At 45.0% G+C, this 20261-nt stretch overlaps 1 protein-coding gene across 2 annotated transcripts in view; it reads left to right on the forward strand.

The window, feature by feature from the left end:
* Window positions 1–20261, forward strand: part of KDM4B (lysine demethylase 4B) — a 211953-nt gene that overhangs the window by 57596 nt on the left and 134096 nt on the right. For both annotated transcript variants that reach the window (XM_060232874.1, XM_060232875.1), the window contains exon 5: window positions 5170–5219. In XM_060232874.1, coding sequence (XP_060088857.1) covers window positions 5170–5219 — 50 coding nt within the window. The remainder of the gene's footprint in view (window positions 1–5169; window positions 5220–20261) is intronic.

Here is a 20261-nt window from a genome sequence, read left to right on the forward strand (position 1 = left end):
TTCTGGTCTGACCTTCTGGGGCAACAGAAAACAGCTCTGCACCATCCTCTAAATGACAGCCTTTCAAGTACTTGAAGATGGTGATCATATCACCTCTCATTCGTCTCCTCTCCAGGTTAAACATACTCAGCTCTTTCAGCCTTTCCTTGTAGGACTGGGTCTCCAGACCTCTCACCATCTTTGTTGCCCACTTTGGACCCATTCCAACTTATCTAGATCCTTCCTAAAATGTGGTGTCCAAAAAACTGAACACAATGTAGTTAGACTCTTGGTGAGGTCTAACCAGAGCAGAGTAAAGCAATACCATCATGTTGCAAGATGTGGACACTATACTTCTGTTGATACAGCTCAAAATTGCATTTGCCTTTTTAGCCACTACATCACGCTGCTGCCTCATGTTTGGTGTATGGTCCACTAAGACCCCTTAGATCCTTTTCACACATACTACTGGCATTCCAATATAATGGAAATCAGAAGCTTGCCATCTTGAATTTTTAATATGTATGGAAATGTTTTTATATATTTAATTTTAATATGTTTGTAAATTGTTAATGTTTTTAAACTGTTGTTAGCCACCCTGAGCCTGTTGCGGGAGGGCAGGATATAAATCTGATAAATAAATAAGGCAACTCTCCCCCATCCTATAATGATGCATTGAATTTTCCCTACCTAAATACAGAACTTTACATTTATTCTCATTAATATTCATTTTATTTATCTTTGCCCAGTTTTCTAGCCTGTCAAGATCATCCTGTATTCTGTCTCTTCTACTGTATTTGTGACCCCTCCCAATTTAGTATCATCTGCAAATTTAATAAGCATTCCCTCTATTCCTTCATCCAAATCATTTATAAAGATGTTGAGCAAAACAGGTCCCAGGACAGATCCTTGAGGCACTCCACTCCACTCTCCAAGATGATGAGGAACCATTCACAAGCACTCTGTGTGTCTGGTATCATGTTTACTGGGAGTGCATGGATTGCAGAAAAGGCCATCATCTCATTTTGGGATGATGGATGTTTCAGGGGTCAATGTTGTGTCAAAGAGGCTGCGAGGGGGGAAATCTCCTGAAGGGCAGGCAGCTACTACAGCATGATTTGTATATGGGAGAAAAATCCAATTTAAATATAGCATTATGTTTGCTGGTTGTGGAAGCCTTTGCCATGCAGTTGAACTCCTTGAAGAAAATGGGAAAGAGGCTTGCGAAGAAAAATGAAATGTAAAAAATATATTTCAGGACCAGCAATCCATGTTTTAGGCTTTGCTCTGCATAGCATGGTCAGGCCTGTAGCCAGGAACTTTTCATCGGGGGGCATTTAAAAAGTTCAGGGATCAGTTGATTAAAGTTAAATGTGCTGCCTCAGCACCTGCAAGACGGGCTTCTTGTTCCTGTCCGCCATCACGACCACAATCATGCTGCGCCTTCTTTGGGCCAGCCTCCCTGAGCAGAGCTTTCAAATAGGATTTGTCCCCCCCCCCCTTTGCCCTGCCGTCTCATTGATCTTTGTAAACATGGGCAGTGTAGTGTAGCACCATCAAGGGAGTGCTTGCTTTGAAGTAACTCCCAGTAAATGCAGAAGGACCTTACTTACAGGGAGAAAAGACAAACAGACAAGCCATCCCAGACCCCCAAACAGAAAATAGCTGCTTGCCTCCATGAGAGCCCCCCCTCCCCACTTTAAACAAGAAGAGAAAGGGAAAGGAGGTGAGCAGCTCACCCGGGAAGAAATCACACTGCTTCTCCGCCTGCCTTCCTCCTCCTCCTCAGTGGTGGGGTTTGCTGCTGGCAGGGAACAGGGGCTCCTCTTTCCTCTCAGGTCCAGCATGACTTTCAAACTCTGGGTGAGGGAGAAGCCAAGCCAGCAGGGCTCTTGGGCAGGCATGGGATTGGTGAGCAACAGGGAGCTTGCCTTGCTGGTGATGAGAGAGAGTGGCTGCGGCTGGCGAGAGGCAAAAGAGAGCGGCATGGGATTGGAGTGTGGGACTTGCCTTGCCAGCTTGCCAGTCCTGAGAGAGAGTGGTGCAGGATTGGAGGGTGGTGCGGGGCTTGCCAGCAATTAGTGCGATAAATTAAAAAATGGAAGTTGAGGTGGGGGCTGGACAGGATGGGAAGTCAGGGGGCATCGTCAGTAAGTTGGGGGGGCAGGCCCTAGAATGGTGGGGAGGCACTTAGATGCCCGCATGGATTTTCAGGAAGTTGGACAACCAAGGCAGCTGCGTTTTTTCTATTGAGAGAGAATGATTGAGTTGGAGGCTAAAATATTAATGAAAGGTTTATGTGGGAACTTGGCAAGCGTGTAGACGTCTTACGATTGGCCACTGCATGTCAAGGATGCAAATGATCCTGAATAAAACCCAGAGGCTCCTGTTTCATCTCAGGGCTTCTGACCTGGTTGTGGCCTGACAGCCCTGATCTGAGTGGCCCAGGCGCGCTTCATCTCATCAGATCTTAGAAGCTCAGCAGGGTTGGCCCCCAGGGAACAGCAGCACCACTAGCTACGCAGAGGCAACCCACCTCCATTAGTTTGCCTTGGAAACCCTATGGGGTCACCCTCTCTCCCTCCCCCCTCCATAAACCAACCGGCCTTGTCTCACAGTTGACCACTGCATGTTGAGGATACAGATGGTCCTGAATAAAATCCAGAGATTGGTCTCTGTGGTAACTTCCAGGTTGCTCAAAATTTATGATTTTCTCCGTGATGGGCAGCCAGTGGCAAGTTTAGGTTCGGTTCAGTTTCTCTTTTCTGTCTTAATTTTGTTGTCAGTAATCTCAAAGAATTTGCTGGAATCTGACGGGTCAGACTGTGGCATTATTTCTTGTCCTCTTCTGAGCATATTAATGCGATTTGCTGGGTTCACAGCCAAGCAGCTCCCTCTTAATTCTCTCTGTGGGACCCTCTTGTAGAACTGGCTCATTGCTGTTGCAGTCTGCAGCCTCCGATAACGTAGGAACTGTGTTCCAACATATTAAACTTTTAACATTCTCAAGATTCAATTAATCTTATCTTTACAACTCTCAATTATAGGCACTAATTAAGTGAAAGTAGTGGAGTAGACCAAAGGATGTGGCCTTAATCATTGGCTGCCTTGTAGCCATAAGTTAGTTCTCTTCCAAATCCTTTGCGTATTCCCCAAAGGAAGGGAAAGGTTCAGTTCCTGGGGTTTTTTTTTTTGTTTCCTAAAGGGTTGTTAATCCCACAAAGGACTGTTTGGAACTGGATTAATTTAATAATTTGTTTCATGTTAGTGATAATTTTTTTAAAGCAAAAGCTACCCAAGCTTTATCAGAGACAAGCAAAAGTAAATTATTTGATAATTACCCAGTCTAAAGAATTGTTGCGTCTTAAAAGAGTTGTTGCTCACAGTAATAGATTTCTTCTTATTTTATAAGGTTGGCTGTTACACAATGGTTTTCTTTTCCTGGAATTTCTGTTTTGCTTTGTTTCTGTTTTAAGCTTCCAGTTTAAATCAGTTTGAACACTAAGTCTTCCGTGAAGTTTTTCTTCCTGGATGTTGCTTGTATATTAGATTATTTGTCACATGATCACTTTGGGAGGGAGGGAACCCTCTTGCTGGTCTAGAGAGGGAATCTGGAACCCAATTTCTGTCTGTTTGAATTTCCAAGACAAGCTGCTTTTTTCAGAGTATGAGACAGGTCTCTCCTGTTCAAGGTTCTGGAGATTATGAAGAGAAGCTCAAGTGTCCGGGGAGCTGGCCTGCTTGAGAAGAGGAGGACATTCTGAAATGTTTGGGCACCCTTTTACCCACAGTCCCTGGCAGCAGAAAGTAGGCTGATCTTTCTGTCTCCAGTTGGGGAGGAAGGAACTGCCTGTCTCCTCAGTTTGTCTTCCTGCTTCCTCTATGAGCTCATGCTAGCAAGAGAGCTTGGTGGGGGATCTTCTGCCCCGGGCTCATGGTATGGACTGGCAAGGCTGAACCCTGAGGGATTGCTGCTTCCTTTTTGGGTAGTTTTTGCTCCGTTGTGGCTTCCCCCTCTGCACAGTGTCCTGTGGAATTCTTTGTCCCATATCTTCCTTCATAGGATTTCCTGAGACTGATTCACAGTGATGTTCTTCTGTTCAAGCCAGAGGTCCTCAGTGGGTGCTTTGGGAATTCTGACACAGGGCAGTGGGCACAATCCCAAAATGGCTGCCAAAGGAGGGGGAGCCGAAGACTAAATGTCAGGGAGTGAGGTTATGGAGAAGTTGTAAGCTTTTGACATTTTAGGCAGACACTCTGCTTATCAGGATATCTTTTAAAATGAACACATTGTTTAAAAATATTTTCTTACATTGACACAGCTTACCTTCAGTCACCCAGTGAAGATACTGATGCTGTGCCAAATCACCTAAAAAAAATGCACAGCCATTCTGAAGCCTACTGAGCAAAAGTCTCACCTGGCCACACCCTACTTTCTAAGAACAGGTGGCTGGGAGCAAGGAAAGGTGTCATTGGGCACCATGGTACCCTTTGGCACCATTTTGGGGACACCTTGTTTAACCATATTCTTAATTATTTTAGGTAGGTTGTGGGTGTATACAAGATTTTCCCTACAACCATACATCTCCTCAACCCTTAGGCTTTTGCTTTAAAGAAATTAAAAGTGCATGCTGCAGCATTGCAGTGAATGCTCAGCTTCCACGTTTAAGTCCTGCAGCGCCCTCATTGAGAAAGGAGCCATGAAGGAATTGGACTCTGACATATCTTTGCAAGTAACCCTTTTTTCACCTTTGGTCATGTGAAGTTGATCTGTGCTGGTCTGCCACTGGCTATAGCAGAATTTCCCTTCCAGAGATTTTTCCTTGCTGCAGAGGTTTTTCAAAAGATGTTTGGTAAGAGCCTCAGGGATGATGATAGGAACAAGCCCTAGAAGGAATCCCCCAAATACCTTCAGTTGACCAAAGGAATCTTTCTATTCATATCTTTACTATTAGCCTTTCTCCTACTCTCCAAATTATGAGAGACATGAAATGCCCAAAATAAGGTTTCAGGGTTGTTCCTGTGTTCTCTCCCCAGGCAAGACATGTGCCTGAAGCTTGCTTGCTTGCAGTCCCTGTACAGGGAGAATTTGAGACTGAGCCCCCCCCCCCCCCCATGTCTATGCAGCATCAGGATTTGACAGCCTATTCTTTCAAGCATTGCTGAGGTGTCTTTTTGTTTCTTTGCCAGGTATGCCATTCCACCAGAACATGGCAAGCGGCTGGAGAGACTGGCGAAAGGTAAGCTGTTCCTGCCATCCTTGTCTGAAAACCCATGCACCCCTTATCTCCTTATTCCTGAGCCAGTATATCTGGGGTGTTGCAGCTATATCAGATGTTTCTCCTCTCCTTCCAAAATAGCAACTTGTGTATGGATCACTTGGGTGTCATTTGTACACATTTTGCTGTGCATACAAAGTACACTGGGGAACTGGTTCATATTTCATTACCAGAGTGCTCTGTATGTCCTACTGCAAGCAACCCAAAGTTTTTCATCTGTTTGTGGAGCTTTTTTTATTGGCTCCAGCTGAGGCTCTAAATACAGTCCAGAAAGTGCCTTGTTGGATCAACAGTTGTATGTTAACTCCCCATTCTAAGTCATTCTGAGGTTGAGTCTCCTGACCTTTTAACAGCTGAGTTGTGAATAGTAACTACAGTTGCATGTGACCTTTGTAATCAGGAGGCTCCTTCAAGGTCCTTTTTAAAAAGTCCAAGGTGGATTGTTTTGCATTTGGGCTGTCTTTAAGGTTGCTAACAAAATACCAATGGTTTAGCATCCTTTTGAACTTCAACCAAGCTGTACCACCTTCATCTGTGCTGGCTCTGTGGCAGGCCTCTTTCCAGATGTAGCAAACAGAGTTGCTTGCCTGGGCTTCTCAGGTGTGCTCTGAACTGAGGGTGTAGTCTTAGCTCAGACACTGAAGTGGTTTGAGAAACTTGTTCTGTGGAAAAATTCAGGCATGGTTGCACAGTGGAAGTGAAACAGTGATCTGGTGCAAGTCTGCAGGCAAGCATTATTGTGGGAAGACTTCTCAGATTTCTTACATTTGTTGCTGAGAAGTGAGGAGCTCTTTTCCAGCGATTGTTGAGAATCTTAACAATGAATCTTAATAATAAAACACTTCTCTTTTCTTCATTTGTTTTTGGTCTGTTAAATACAAACACCATTCAAATTGATTGCTGGGCATTTTTCATTTAAAAAGTGCTTACGGGTTCAATAGCTGTGGATATAGCCGGTCATAATTATTGAACTCCTCTCTTCATGATGAATCTAATCAGGGATGTGCCGGCTTGGGCAGCTGCGCTGTGGTCTGTGCCTTGTATTTGTGGGGAAGGATCGCCTCTTCCCTTTTCCGCCCCTTTCCATTTTATTATTAACTCTGTCCTGTCATCCCTTTCCCCACCCCCTTGCAGTAAAACAGAAAACTTCAATAGACACACAGTGAGAAATAGCAGGAGGCCTAACTTACTTTTCCATTGTACTCTGTCATCATCATTTTGGTGTGATTTAAAAAAGAAAGAGGAGACTATTTCTTTTTTTTTTGGGGGGGGGGGTTGAGATACATGAAGGCTGTAGCTTGAGGAAGTGGCTTTGGTGTTCCAGTGATCAAGAAATAGTATTGGGACTTTGCCATCATCCTGGCACAACAAAAAAGGGTTCTTATATTCAGAGTAAGAAAAAGAGCAAGGACATGATAGACCCATTGTGAGGGCAGGAAAGTGAAATGAAGATAGGGCAAAACTGCTCAGTTCCTATTTTTCCTCAGTCTTCTCTTCTGAGGGAAATGGTGCTCAACACGGCAAAAACAGAACATATAAGGAAGGTATGAAGTTCCAACCTAGGATCAGCATAGGGGTAGTACATAAACACCTAGTTACTTTAAATGAAACGAAGTCCTCAGGGCCAGATGAATGGCATCCAAGGGTTCTAAAAGAGCTTGCGGATGTAATTTCTGAGCCTCTGGCTATTATTTTTGAGAATTCTTGGAGAACAGGGGAGGTGCCGGAAGATTGGAGGCGGGCGAATGTTGTCCCCGTCTTCAAGAAGGGGGAAAAAGATGATCCAGGTAACTACCGACCCGTAAGCTTGACATCTATACCTGGAAAAGTTTTAGAACAAATCAAACAGTCGGTCCTGGAACTTTTAGAAAGAATGGGTGTGATTACTAAGAGCCAGCATGGTTTTCTCAAGAACAAGTCATGTCAGACTAACCTCATCTCTCTTTTTGAGAAAAGAGATCAGGGGAATGCTGTAGACATCATTTATCTTGATTTCGGTAAGGCTTTTGATAAGGTTAGAAGAGCCCCGTGGCGGAGTATGTTAAAGCTGCAGTACTGCAGTCCTAAGCTCTGCTCACGACCTGAGTTCAATCTCCGGTGGAAGCTGGGTTTTCAGGTAGTTGGCTCAAGGTTGACTCAGCCTTCTATCCTTCCGAGGTCGGTAAAATGAATACCCAGCTTTCTGGGGGGAAAGTGTAGATGACTGGGGAAGGCAATGGCAAACCACCCCTTAAAAAGTCTGCCATGAAAACGTTGTGAAAGCAACATCACCCCAGAGTCGGAAACGACTGGTGCTTGCACAGGGGCCATTCCCTTTCCTTTTCCTTTGATAAGGTTCCACATACTATCCTTGTTGACAAGTTGGTAAAATGTGGTTTAGATCCTGTTACAGTTAGGTGGATCTGTAACTGGTTGACAGATCGCACCCAAAGAGTGCTTGTGAATGGTTCCCCATTCTCTTGGCGACAAGTAGTGTACCTCAAGGATCTGTCCTGGGACCTGTTTTGTTCAACATCTTTATAAACAATTTGGATGAAGGAATAGAGGGAATGCTTATTAAATCTGCCGATGATACTAAATAGGGAGGGGTTGGAAATACAGTAGAAGACAGAAACAGGATACAGGATGACTTTGACTGGCTGGAAAACTGGGCTAAAATCAATAAAATGAATTTTAACTGGGATAAATGTAAAGTTCTTCATTTAGGTAGGAAAAATCCAATGCAAAATTATAGGATAGGTAAGACTTGTCTTAGCAGTAGTATGTGCAAAAAGGATCTAGGGGTCTTAGTGGATCATATGCTGAACATGAGTCAACAGTGGGATGCGGTGGCTAAAAAAGCAAATGCAGTTTTGGGCTGTATCAACAGACGTATAGTGTCCAGATCATGTGATGTGATGGTATCGCTTTACTCTGCTCTGGTAAGACCTCACCTGGAGTATTGTGTTCAGTGTTGGGCATCACATTTTAAGGATATAGACAAGCTGGAACGGGTCCAGAGGAGGGCGACAAAGATGGTGAGGGGTCTGGAGACCAAGTCCTATGAGGAAAGGTTGAAGGAGCTGGGCATGTTTAGCCTGGAGAGGAGGCGGCTGAGAGGTGATAGGATCACCATCTTTAAGTACTTGCAGGGCTGTCATATAGAGGATGGTGTGGAATTGTTTTCTATGGCCCCGGAAGGTAGGACCAGAACTAATGGGTTGAAATTAAATCAAAATCATTTCCGGCTCAACATTAGGAAGAACCTCCTGACCATTAGAGCGATTCCTCAGTGGAACAGGCTTCCTCGAGAGGTGGTGGGTTCTCCTTCCTTGGAGGTTTTTAAACAGAGGCTAGATGACCATCTGACAGCAATTTGGATCCTGTGAATTTAGGGGGAGGTGTTTTTCCTGCATTGTGCAGGGGGTTGGACTAGATGACCCTGGAGATCCCTTCCAATTCTATGATTCTCTGTTTCCCTTGGTGTGGCTGCAAATATCCCCTTTGTTGCTTTGTGTACAAACCCCCTAGTAGTGCTCAAAAGCAGCAGGCATGAGGGTGACCCCTTGGGCAACCAACCAGGTAATAGAATGGCCCCTTCTTGAGATTAATTTAAAGTGGTTTTAGCTGTTTGGATCCTTGATTGTGTAGAGATTCTGCTGGGTTGGGTCATATTCTTAAACGCTAATGGTGATGTAAGATGTCTGGTGGTGAGTAAAAGAGCAAACCCCCAAGCTCTCCTACTGACTTGAAAGTTAAGGGTCTCATGTGAAAGCATGAAGTCAGCATCTGGCAAAGAAGCTCCATGTGTGCTTTCTGGCCCCATTCACACAACAAAGTTTATGATCGTAAGCTTGTCATCACTGCGGCCTCTTGATGAATTCCTGCTTGAGTGCTTGTGTTGAATTGAGCCCCTCCCCCAAGTAGTGCCAGCAGCCTCCTGACTTGGTCATGAGGTTTCCGTACCATGCCAGCTAGTGGGAGCCACCACCATTTGGGAAGCATGGATTCCTGAGGCCCAAGCTCACTGCCTCCACAAGCAGTGTCAGAATCTGTACTCAGCTCCCCACTGTGCTGCCTGGTTGTCAGGCAGCACTTCTTTTGGTTGAGGCCTGCAATGGATATAGTCTCGTCTGGGACTCACCCCTCAGCGTTTCCTGCCTCCCCCGTGAGGCAGTGGCACAACTTGAAGTCTTTTAGTGCCATCTGGAAATGTTTTTAATTGTGTGTGATTCATTGTTTTGAATTGTTCTACTAATTTATGAATGTGTTTTTTACTGTTTGCCATCCTGAGCCTTGTTTGCACAGGGGAGGGCAGCCTAAAAATCCATATAAATAAATATACATTATTTAATGCGCAGAAGCACAGCTTGGTTTTCATGGTCTAGGAGCACACAGTTAGGAGCACTTCGCTTTGAAAGGGAAAATGACAAGAAAAGAGAGGGGGGAGCTGCCGTGACCACCACCACCCCTGCTCCAGCGGCTGGCTCTGGAGCAGAGGAGGAACCCTGGCTTTCAGGAGGCCAGGTGGACGGGGGGGGGGGGCAGTAGTGTAGTGGCTGTGCTACGCATTTATTTATTTATTATTATTTATTACTTTAAATTTCTGTCCCGCCCTCTCCGCAAGCGGACTCAGGGCGGCTGACAACATTCATATTCACAAGTTAAAACCAATAAAACATAATTACAATTTAGGATTTTAAAAACATTTCGTGGTGCTGTGTCACTACAATATGAGTGAGTTCTTCTTTTCTGATGGTGATCACCTATATGATGTCGGGTGGCAGCTCTCTTCCGGTTAGATCTCAAAGCCTGTCGGAACAGTTCGGTCTTACAGGCTCTGCGGAAGGTGGAAAGATCCCACAAGCCCTTTTACCATACCAAACCTTTAATGGCATAATAGATTCAGATAAAAATACACAGAATATAAAAATTTAAACATTGGAGATAAAATCAAAATGAAACAGAGCTTACAGATGCATTCAAACATGGTCAGAATTAAATTTAAGGATGTCAGCCAGAAATTTTGCCACAGGCCCTTATGGCCTCCGGGAGAGCATTCCACAATTCTGGTGCTGCCACCGAGAAGGCCCTAGCTTGCATCGAACGTAACCTAGCCTCCTTTGCTCCAGGGATGAACAATAGATTTTTTGTCCCTGAATGCAGTGCTCTCTGGGGAACATGTGGAGAAAGGTGGTCCCACAGATAGACAGGCCCCTGACCGTAAAGGGCTTTAAAGGTCAATACCAACACCTTGAAACGGACTTGGAACACAATAGGTAGCCAGTGCAGCTCTTTCAGCATTGACCAAATGTGCTCTCATCGGGGGAGCCCCATTAACAGCCGTGTTGCAGCGTTCTGCACTAGCTGTAGTTTCTGAGTCAGTGTCAAGGGTAGCCCCATGTAGAGGGCATTACAGTGATCTATTCTTGAGGTGACCATGGCATGGATCACCACTGCTAAGTTGTCATGCTCCAGGAAAGGGGCCAACTGCCGCACCTGCCGAAGATGAAAAAAGGCAGATCTAGTAGTGGCTGCTACCTGGGCCTCCACTGTAAGAGAGGACTCAAGGAGAACACCCAAGCTCTTGACCTTAGGGGCCGGTATTAATGACAACCTGTCAAGAGCTGGCAGACAGATCTCTCCTCCCCGCCCCCCCGGACCACCCCGGCTCAGGTAGAGAACCTCCGTCTTCGTCGGATTCAGCTTCAGCCGACTCAGCCTGAGCCAAGATGCTACGGCTTGAAGAGTCAGGTCTAGATTTTCCGGGGTACAGTCGGACTGTCCACCCATTAGCTTTAGATAGAGCTGGGTGTCATCTGCATATTGGTGACATCCCAGCCCATACCTCCTGCAAATCTGGGCAAGGGGGCGCATATAGATGTTAAATAACAGTGGGGACAGAACTGCACACTGTGGCACACCACATATAAGTGGGTGCCTTTGGGATGATTCCTCCCCTATCACCACCCTTTGTCCCCGATCTTGGAAAAAGGAGGCCAACCACTGTAAGGCGGACCTCTGAATCCCCACGTCGGCAAGGTGGCTAGTCAGTAGCTGATGGTCAACCGTATCAAATGCGGCTGACAGATCTAATAATAACAGCACCGCTGAGCTGCCCGAATCCAGATGTCGCAAGAGGTCATCTGTGAGGGCGACCAGAACCGTCTCCTTCCCATGACCTGGTCGAAAGCCGGACTGGAATGGATCCAGTGCGGAAGTGTCATCCAGGAATCCCTGTAGCTGAATTGCCACCGCCCACTCTATAACCTTACCCAAAAAGGGAAGATTTGATACCGGCTGATAGTTCGCCAATACGACCGGATCTGCAGATGGTTTTTTCAAGAGGGGACGGACCACAGCCTCTTTAAGAGGTGTGGGAAAGATCCCTTCTACAGGGATCTGTTGACAATATCTTGTAGTGGCCAGGACGGGCACGGGTCCAAACCACAGGTACCGCAAAAAGGATCCTGTCTACTTCCTCCAGGCTGAGTGGATTGAAGGAATCTAGAATTGAACCAGAAGACACGGTGCCCGAGTTCTTTCACTGTATCAATTATGGCGGGAAGGTCGCGTCGGAGCGACGAGACCTTATCTGTGAAAAAACTTGCAAAAGCCTCACAGCCAATTTCCAATTCTCTTAACGTTTGGTTTACCTTGCAGTAAAGTTGTTAGTGACTGAATTATACTAAACAATTGTGCTGGGCGTGAGGTTGCAGACGCAATCTGGGACGCCTTTGTGGCCTGGATGGCCATCTCATAGGTCCGCATAAATGACTTAAAAGATGTTCTCGTAGCTTCGTCACGAGTGCCGCCATTGTCTCTCTAGTCGTCATCGATCGCAGCTTTGGGGTATACCACGGAGCAGATCATGGACGAGGATGAAGAGGACATTGGGGGGGGGGCATCTCGTCGATGGCTGTAGAGAGCTGATTATTCCAGATCTCCAGCTCATCCAACGAGTCACCAGAGGACCAGGGATCCCATAAAGCCATTTGAAGCTGCAAAGGGTTCATCTGGTTTCGTGGGCGAGCTAAAACTTGCTCACCGCCTAAACGGGGTAGGGGTGGAATATCCACACGGGCCCTCAGGGCATAGTGGTCAGATCATGGCACTGCTTCAGCAGAAATCTGATCCACTACAACTCCCGTCGCAAAGATCAGGTCAGTGTGTCTGGCCCGATGCGTGGGCGCTATTATATATTGAATATACACATATATTCAATATATATTTATATTATATATTGAATATACACATATATAAAGAATATACACATGTATTCTTTGTGTATTTAAAATGTTCATCAGCCACCTTTCTTCCTTATGCAGCTCCAGGTGACTTCTTACAACATAGATAAAATGCACAAAATAAATTCAGATGGGCAGCTGTGTTGGTCTGAGGCAGGGCTTTTTTTGTAGAAAAAGCCCAACAGGACTCATTTGCATATTAGGCTACTCTTCCTGATGCCAAGCCAGCCGGAACGATGTTCCTGTGTGTTCCTGCTCAAAAACAAAAACAAAAAAGCCCTGGTCTGAAGCAACAGAACAGAGTTTGAGTCCAGTTTCACCTTTAAGACCAACAAAGTTTAATTTGAAGTATAAACTTTGTGCTCATTCATAGGAAAGCTTATGCCCAGAATTAAACTTTGTTGGTCTTAAAGGTGGCATTGGACTCATACATAAAGTAAAATACATTAAGAACATAAAACCCGGGGAGTGGGAGAGCGTGATGACTGAGCTTCAGGCCGGTTGCATCCCTCCTACGCTCCTGCTATTCCTTTGGAAGATTAACGACTACTCCCAGAAAACACAGCCAATTTTGGAAAGAACATCAAAGTCAAGCATGGGAAGGACTAGAGCAAAAAAAGGTACTAAAAACCCTCCTTGTAGACCTCCCAGAAAGGGTAAAACTGACTTAGAATCTGAAGATTCTGACTTGGAGACTTCTCTGCTAGAGGAAATGGTGGCCGAAGTGAACAGACTGAGATATTGCATGCCCTTACAGAGATAAAGAATGAAATTAAGAGTGATTTAAGGTCTCTTAGTGGAGAGGTTGGGCAATTAAAAAAGGAACTTGGACTTCTCAAACAGTCAGTCGAACCAATTCATAAGAAATTGGATGAACACACTGCAGCGCTGAAAACAACAGATAAAAAAGCTGAAGCTACATATCAGACGGCAAAACAGACAGCAGAGGATTTGAAAAACTTTAAGGACTTTGAGGCTTGGGCCAAAAATAAGATTATACTCCAGGAGTTAAAATTAAGAGAAAGAAAGGCCGAACTCCGTGGAATATTGGTAAATTTTGGAGAGACGGAAAACCTTGCTACAGCTTTAAATAGATGGCTGAGTCAGATTCTTCTCACAAAAGGAGAAGCAGAGCCTTCCCAAGAAATTGTCACCTCTTCCTTCCGATTAAATATTTCCAGAAAGGCTCCTGATAACGTTTCCCCGGACATTGTTGTGGAATTTAAACAACTACAGATGAAAAACAAACTTTTTTAAATCTCCAGGGACAAACAAGGACTGTGCCTTGAAGACATGACAGTTTTTTTATTTCCTGATATCCCAGCTGAAGTAATTAATGCAAGGAGGAGATTGAGAGGAACAACAAAGATTCTTTGGGACAAAGGAATTCTATATAGATGGTTATCACTAGATGATCTAGTGGTCAATATGGAAAATCAAACTTTTACTGCATATAATGAGGCATCTGGCAAGGAACTAATAGCCAGTGTAATTAAACTTAAGTCTGAAAGAGTTTGAATTGGGAAAGTATGTTTTGAATCGGGAAATTATGTTTTCTTGAGGAGCATTAATAGAAGAATATGTATATATTCTCTAGAAGATAGGATAAAGATATGATAAATGGGAATGGAAAATGGGAAATGAATTGTTAAAGCTAATGGAGTAGCAAGGAGGTGGTGGGTGTGCCCCCCCCCAACCTCCAACTGTAGAGATTCTTCTACAGCACCCAGTTCTTGAGGTAACCCTGTCCAGCTTTCTTTTGCAGGCATGAGAGAAGATAGTTAAAGTTTCAAAAATTAAGTATGAAAAGATGAAAGTCTGTGAAGAAGTAAAGAAGTTTTGGAAACAAAAGAAAGAATATAATTATGATTAGAATAAGAATTAGGAAAAGTGGTACGGGGATCGGGTGAAATCAGGTAAAGAAAGGAAATAAGATAAAGAGGAAGGGGTTTATTTATTTGTTAGTATTCAGTTTGATTTGTAGAAGGTAATAAGCAATAATGAAATGTATTTATTTGTGATGTATAAATAAGTTGATATATGAAAAAAAGAACATAAAACCCAAAATTTAAAACACTGACATATTCTTATTCCTGTGATCTTCGTTCCTGGACAGGACAGTAGGGGAGAAGTAAGTAAGTAAAATTTTATTTGTATCCCGCCCTCCCCCACCAAGCAGGCTCAGGGCGGCTAACAACATCCAAATAAACAATACAATAATAAACCAATCAATACTTAATTAAAAACATTACTAAATCTAACAGTATTAGGTCTGACAGTAACATTATTATTTGACGCTATGCCTGTCAGTTGGTATAGTGATGGCAGATCTCTAAACCAAACCATTTTGATGTTTCCTTTATTATACACTTATAGTTCAGCCGTTCGTGAACGCCAGTTTGAAGAGGGTGGTCTTGCAGGCCCTGTGCAACTGATCAAGGTTCCGCAGGGCCCGCACCTCCTCTGGGAGCTGATTCCAAAGGTATGGGGCCGCGGTCGAAAAGGCCCGTGTGCGGGTATTCTGAAGCCTAACTTCTTTTGGCCCAGGGATGGTCAATCTGTTTTTTCCTACTGACCTCAGTGCTCTCTGCGGAGAGACGGTCCCAGGTAGGTCGGTCCTCGGCCATATAGGGCTTTAAAGGTAATAACCAGCACTTTGTACCGGACCCGGTATACAATCGGCAGCCAGTGAAGTTTGCGTAGCCCCGGCCGTATATGCTCCCATCTTGGGAGACCAAGCAGCAGCCTGGCCGCCGCATTCTGCACTAGCTGCAACTTCCGGGTCCGGCACAGAGGCAGCCCCATGTAGAGGGCGTTACAGTAGTCCAGTCTTGAGGTAACCGTCACATGGATCACCGTTGCTAGGTCCTGACGCTCTAGGAAAGGGGCCAACTGCCTCGCTCGCCTCAGATGGAAAAATGCTGACTTGGCAGTGGCTGTTATCTGGGCCTCCATTGATAATGAAGGCTCCAGTAAAACACCCAAGCTCTTTACCCGCTGCGCCGCCTTCAGCGGCGCACCGTCAAAGGCCGGGAGAGATATTTCCTTCCCCAGAGTGCCACGACTCACACAGAGAACCTCTGTCTTCGCTGGGTTCAACTTCAGCCCACTCAGCCTAAGCCACGTTGCAACAGCCTGTAAAGCCCGGTCCAGGTTCCGCGGGGCGGAGGCGGGCCGGTCGTCCATTAGTAGATAGAGCTGGGTGTCATCTGCATATTGATGGCAGCCCAGCCCAAACCTCCGGGCAATCTGGGCGAGGGGGCGCATATAGATGTTGAATAACATCGGGGAGAGAACTGCTCCCTGAGGCACCCCACAGTCTAGTGTGCGCCTCTGGGATCGCTCACCCCCAATCGCCACCCTTTGTCCCCGACCCATGAGGAAGGAGGAAAGCCATTGTAAAGCCAACCCCCTAACTCCTATGTCGGCGAGGTGGCAGATCAGCAACTGATGGTCGACCGTATCAAATGCAGCCGACAGATCTAGTAACATCAGCACCGCCACACCGCCTCGATCCAGTTGCCGCTGGAGGTCATCCACCAAGGCGACCAGGACCGTCTCCGTCCCGTGGCCCGGCCGGAAACCAGACTGGCACGGGTCTAGGACAGAAGATGGTCCTTCAGATGCCTTGGTCCCCAGCCACATCTAACTTCTTTCCTGTTCCCTGGCCCAGCTTCCCTCCTGTGCCAGTTGCAAATCTTGGCAGAACGGGAGTGCCTTCTCTTCAGAATTCTTGAGTGTGAGATAAAGTATGGCTTCAGTTAGTAACACAAGATTATCTCTGGAGTTTTGGAGCCACTACACCCAGACAGCTATCCTTCTTGCTCTCATTTTCAACACTCATAGTACAGTGTCAAAGAGAAAGCTTTTCCTTGACAAAACTAACTGGCCATTTCTTTTATGGGGAAAGAGGGCAGGCTGGCCAGTTATTGGGCTGGAATTATGGTGTTGGATAAATACAGATCACCCACACGAGGTGCTCTGATGAAGGAAACCATCATCTCTTGTCTCTTGGGGAGGCGGTCATGCTAGACATCATATAAAATAGAAATAACATATTGGAAACCACTGACTGGAAAATTAGGGCTTTAGTGCACTGTTATATTCAAACCATTTTCACTTGGTCATATGTCAAGCTCTACAAAAACAGCTTGTCGGCAAAGCATAAAAGACCGTGCAAATCCCCACTGCCCACTGAGGGCTTTTTTTTTTTTTTTTTAAGTTTGAAAGCAATTTTTTTTTCCAAAAAAGCATGGCGTGCTCCCCCTCCCCCCCCTCTGTTTTTGCCAGTCTATAGCAGGGGTGGCCAAACTTGCTTAACTAAGAGCCACATCACATGTTTGAGAACCAAGACATGAATGTCAGAGAACAAGACATGAATGTCAGATGTTTGAGGAAAGGAAGGAATATAGATGTGGGAGGAAGAGGTGGAAAGAAAGCAACTTTAATTTTAAATGCATTCTCCAAGCAGGCTGATGGGGCGGTAGGGGCTTTGAGAGCCACACAATATGTGTGAAAGAGCCACATGTGGTTCCTGAGCCACAGTTTGGCCACCCCCGGCCTATAGCAACCAATGCCACAGATCATTGCAGGCTTGTTGATATCTACTTGCTTATAGCAAGGAAGAATTAGCTTCCATGTAGACTTTAGTTTGTTAATTGAATGCAACCCCGCCCCACCCCCCAAATAAAATATGTGTCTTTGTCACAAATAACTTGAATTGGTGAATAGTAAAACTTATTGTGTCCTAGTCAATTTTGTAGACTGATCTATGAGGTTAGATTAACATGTGAACAAATTGCTTATCATCTAACCTCCTTTCTATATTTTGACTTTTGAAATTTTTTCTCTCCTTCCCCTCAGTGTTTGTGATTTAAGGCAGGGGTCTGTTTGTGTGCAGAAGCAGTAAACAGCCTCCCCCCCCCCGCAGCCCCCCCTGCATCATCTATCCAGAGATGTTCTGAATGGTGGCAGGAGCTTGCAATTAATATGGAAAATGAATAGCTGGGCTCGCTGGGAGAGTTGCAGAGCCCATGGAGGGACCATTAATGTGTTGCCACGTTATTGGTGCTAATCACTTAAAATGTGCTCCTTTATTAGTCGCTTTAATGAGAGCCACTTAAACTGTGCATTAAAAAGAGGAACTGCAGAGAGGGACGATGAACTGGGTGGCAGGCGCTCATAATTCTAATTGAAATGCTTTTAGTATGGAGGGGGAAAAGTTGCCAGAAGCCAGTGATTCCTTGCACTTTTAAAAACCTCCACTATTATGCAGCATCAATTAGTGTTTTGTTGTTCAAATCTTAGAATTATATTTTGCTCGCTCCTCTTCCTCCTCCACTCCCCCTGCTGTCTCTCCCTGACACTGTTGAGTCTGTGGTACGTCTGGTAGAAACATGGTCTGATATGAACTCCTGGAGGGTCAAAGGCCCTGATCAGGGGAGATCAGTTCAGTGCTGAAAAAACAATTCAGACTTTTCATCAACATACTGAAGTCAGCTTTGTGCTGGAAGGGCAGGGGGACTCCATTTTGGGGGGTGCCAGCATCACATTGTTTAAGCCTAGGGGTTTTCCAAGCCTGGTTCCATGCAATTCTGTTGACGGTGCTGGAACAGGAGCCCATAAATGATTTCCTGTTTTCCAACCAATGTATGCAAGTACCTTTGGTCTACCTTACAAGGTATATGGTTGAAGTTTAATTCCAGGGGAGTAGTCAGTAGATAAAATAGAGACTCTTCCCATTGTAATAGGAGAAGTCAGACATCCTCCAGTTGCCTTCTGTTTCCAAGTCCATGGCTGAACCCGTGTTGATTTGTGTGGCAGTTTTAACCCATAAAATATGAAGCCTGGCTTCCTCCCATTGGCCTCTTTCCACCAGAAGGCCCTTTGTTCTGACAGGTTGTAGGAGAGAGCTGCTGGGTGCACAATGAGAACACTTTCTGCTGCCTACTTTGAGGTGAGCAAAGACCAAATGAGCTTTCAGCCTCAGGTTGGTAGTCAATTGAATCGTATATTTCAGCTGATCTCCTACAGTATTTCTTGACCTCTCTAAAGTGCACAGAATCTTTTCCCACAATAAAAAGTCATGGCTCTGAGAGCTTCTCTTCAGAAATGCTTGCAGGTTCGTCTCTTAATGGGAGGTCTGTTCATGGAAGAATTAAAAACTTCAGTTGCTGTGGCAGAAGATAGATGACTGGGTCCTTGTCTCTGTCTTTATCTCTCTCACTTTTCAACCATGTGGAAATGTGATCCTTTGCCAAACATGTCTGTCTTCAGACTTAGACTCATGCTTCTAGTGAGTTCCCAAACCTTGCTTCTGTGCTTGCTAGCAAACTATTCAAGTTTATTGTCAGGCCATGTGGTCATACTCATCACCAAGCCCAGAAGTTTTAAAATGGGTCTTGGCATGCTCTGAAACTGCAAAAAAGCATGTGTACAAGAACAGAAATAAATCCCATGAGAAAGAAAATATTTCAAGAACATAGAGACATGGATTGATATTACTATGGACGCTTTTTAAGGATGGAGAGATATGCACCAGAATCCATAACCTGGCAACAAATCCAAGGTGGTTCACATCACATGCTCTGTTGATTGGATTAACAAAAGTGAGCTGAGAAAGCAATCTGGCTGAATTCCTTTGCATAGGAAGCTGTTTGTGTTTTTATACAAAACAAAATCCTTTGAATAATGGGAATGCTCTACTGATGGCTATAACAAGAACATGTTGATGACAGAATCATAGAATCAGAGTGTTGGAAGGGACCTCCAGGCACATCTAGTCCAACCCCCTGCACAATGCAGGAAATTCACAAATACCTCCCCATAGGTTCACAGAGCATTTCTATCAGATGTCCATATAGCCTCTGTTTAGAAAGAGTCCACCATCTCCCAAGGAAGGCTCTTTCATGGAGGAACCACTGTCAGGAAGTCCTTCCTAATGTTCAGCCGAAAATGACTTTTAATTTCAACCCACTGGTTCTGGTTTGACCTTCTGGGATTACAGAAAACAACTCTGCACTGTTCTCTGTATGACAACCCTTCAAGTACTTGGTGATCATATTGCCTCTCAGCCATCTCCTCTCCAGGCTAAACATACTCAGCTCCTTCAGTCGCCTAGGACTTGGTTTCCAGATCCCTCACCATCTTTGTTGCCCTACTCTGGGCACCTTTCAGCTTGTCTATATCATTCTTAAATTGAGGTGTCCAAAACAGATCACAGTACTCTAGGTGAGGTCTAACTAGAACAGAGTAAAGCAATACCATCACTTTGCTTGATTTGGACACTTTACTTCTGTTGATGCAGCCCAAAATCACATTTGCCTTTTTAGATGCTTCATCACACTGCTGACTCATGTTCAGTGTATGGTTCATTAAGACCCCTAGATCTTTTTTGCACTTACTACTACCAAGACAAGTCTCTCCCTCATCCCATAACAATGCCTTTAGTTTTCTCTACCTTACCCCTGTTAAGATTAATTTTATTGGTTTTAGCCCAGTTTTCCAGCCTGTCAAGATCATCCTGTATCGTTTCCATCTTCTACTGTATTTGCTACCCCTCCCAATTTAGTACCACCTGCAAATTTAATAAGCATTCCCAGTTGTTGTTTTGTTGTCATGTTACAACCAGCTTATGGTGACTCCTCATGGGGTTTTCCAGGCAGGATGTTCAAAGGTGGTTTGCCATTGCCTGCTTCTGCATAGCAACCTTGGGCTTCCTTCGTGTTCTCCCAGCCAAGACCTAACTGGGGCCAGGACCTTGCTTAGCTCCAGAGAT

This window comes from Heteronotia binoei, chromosome 2 (genome assembly GCF_032191835.1).
Source record: "Heteronotia binoei isolate CCM8104 ecotype False Entrance Well chromosome 2, APGP_CSIRO_Hbin_v1, whole genome shotgun sequence".
NCBI lineage: Eukaryota > Metazoa > Chordata > Lepidosauria > Squamata > Gekkonidae > Heteronotia > Heteronotia binoei.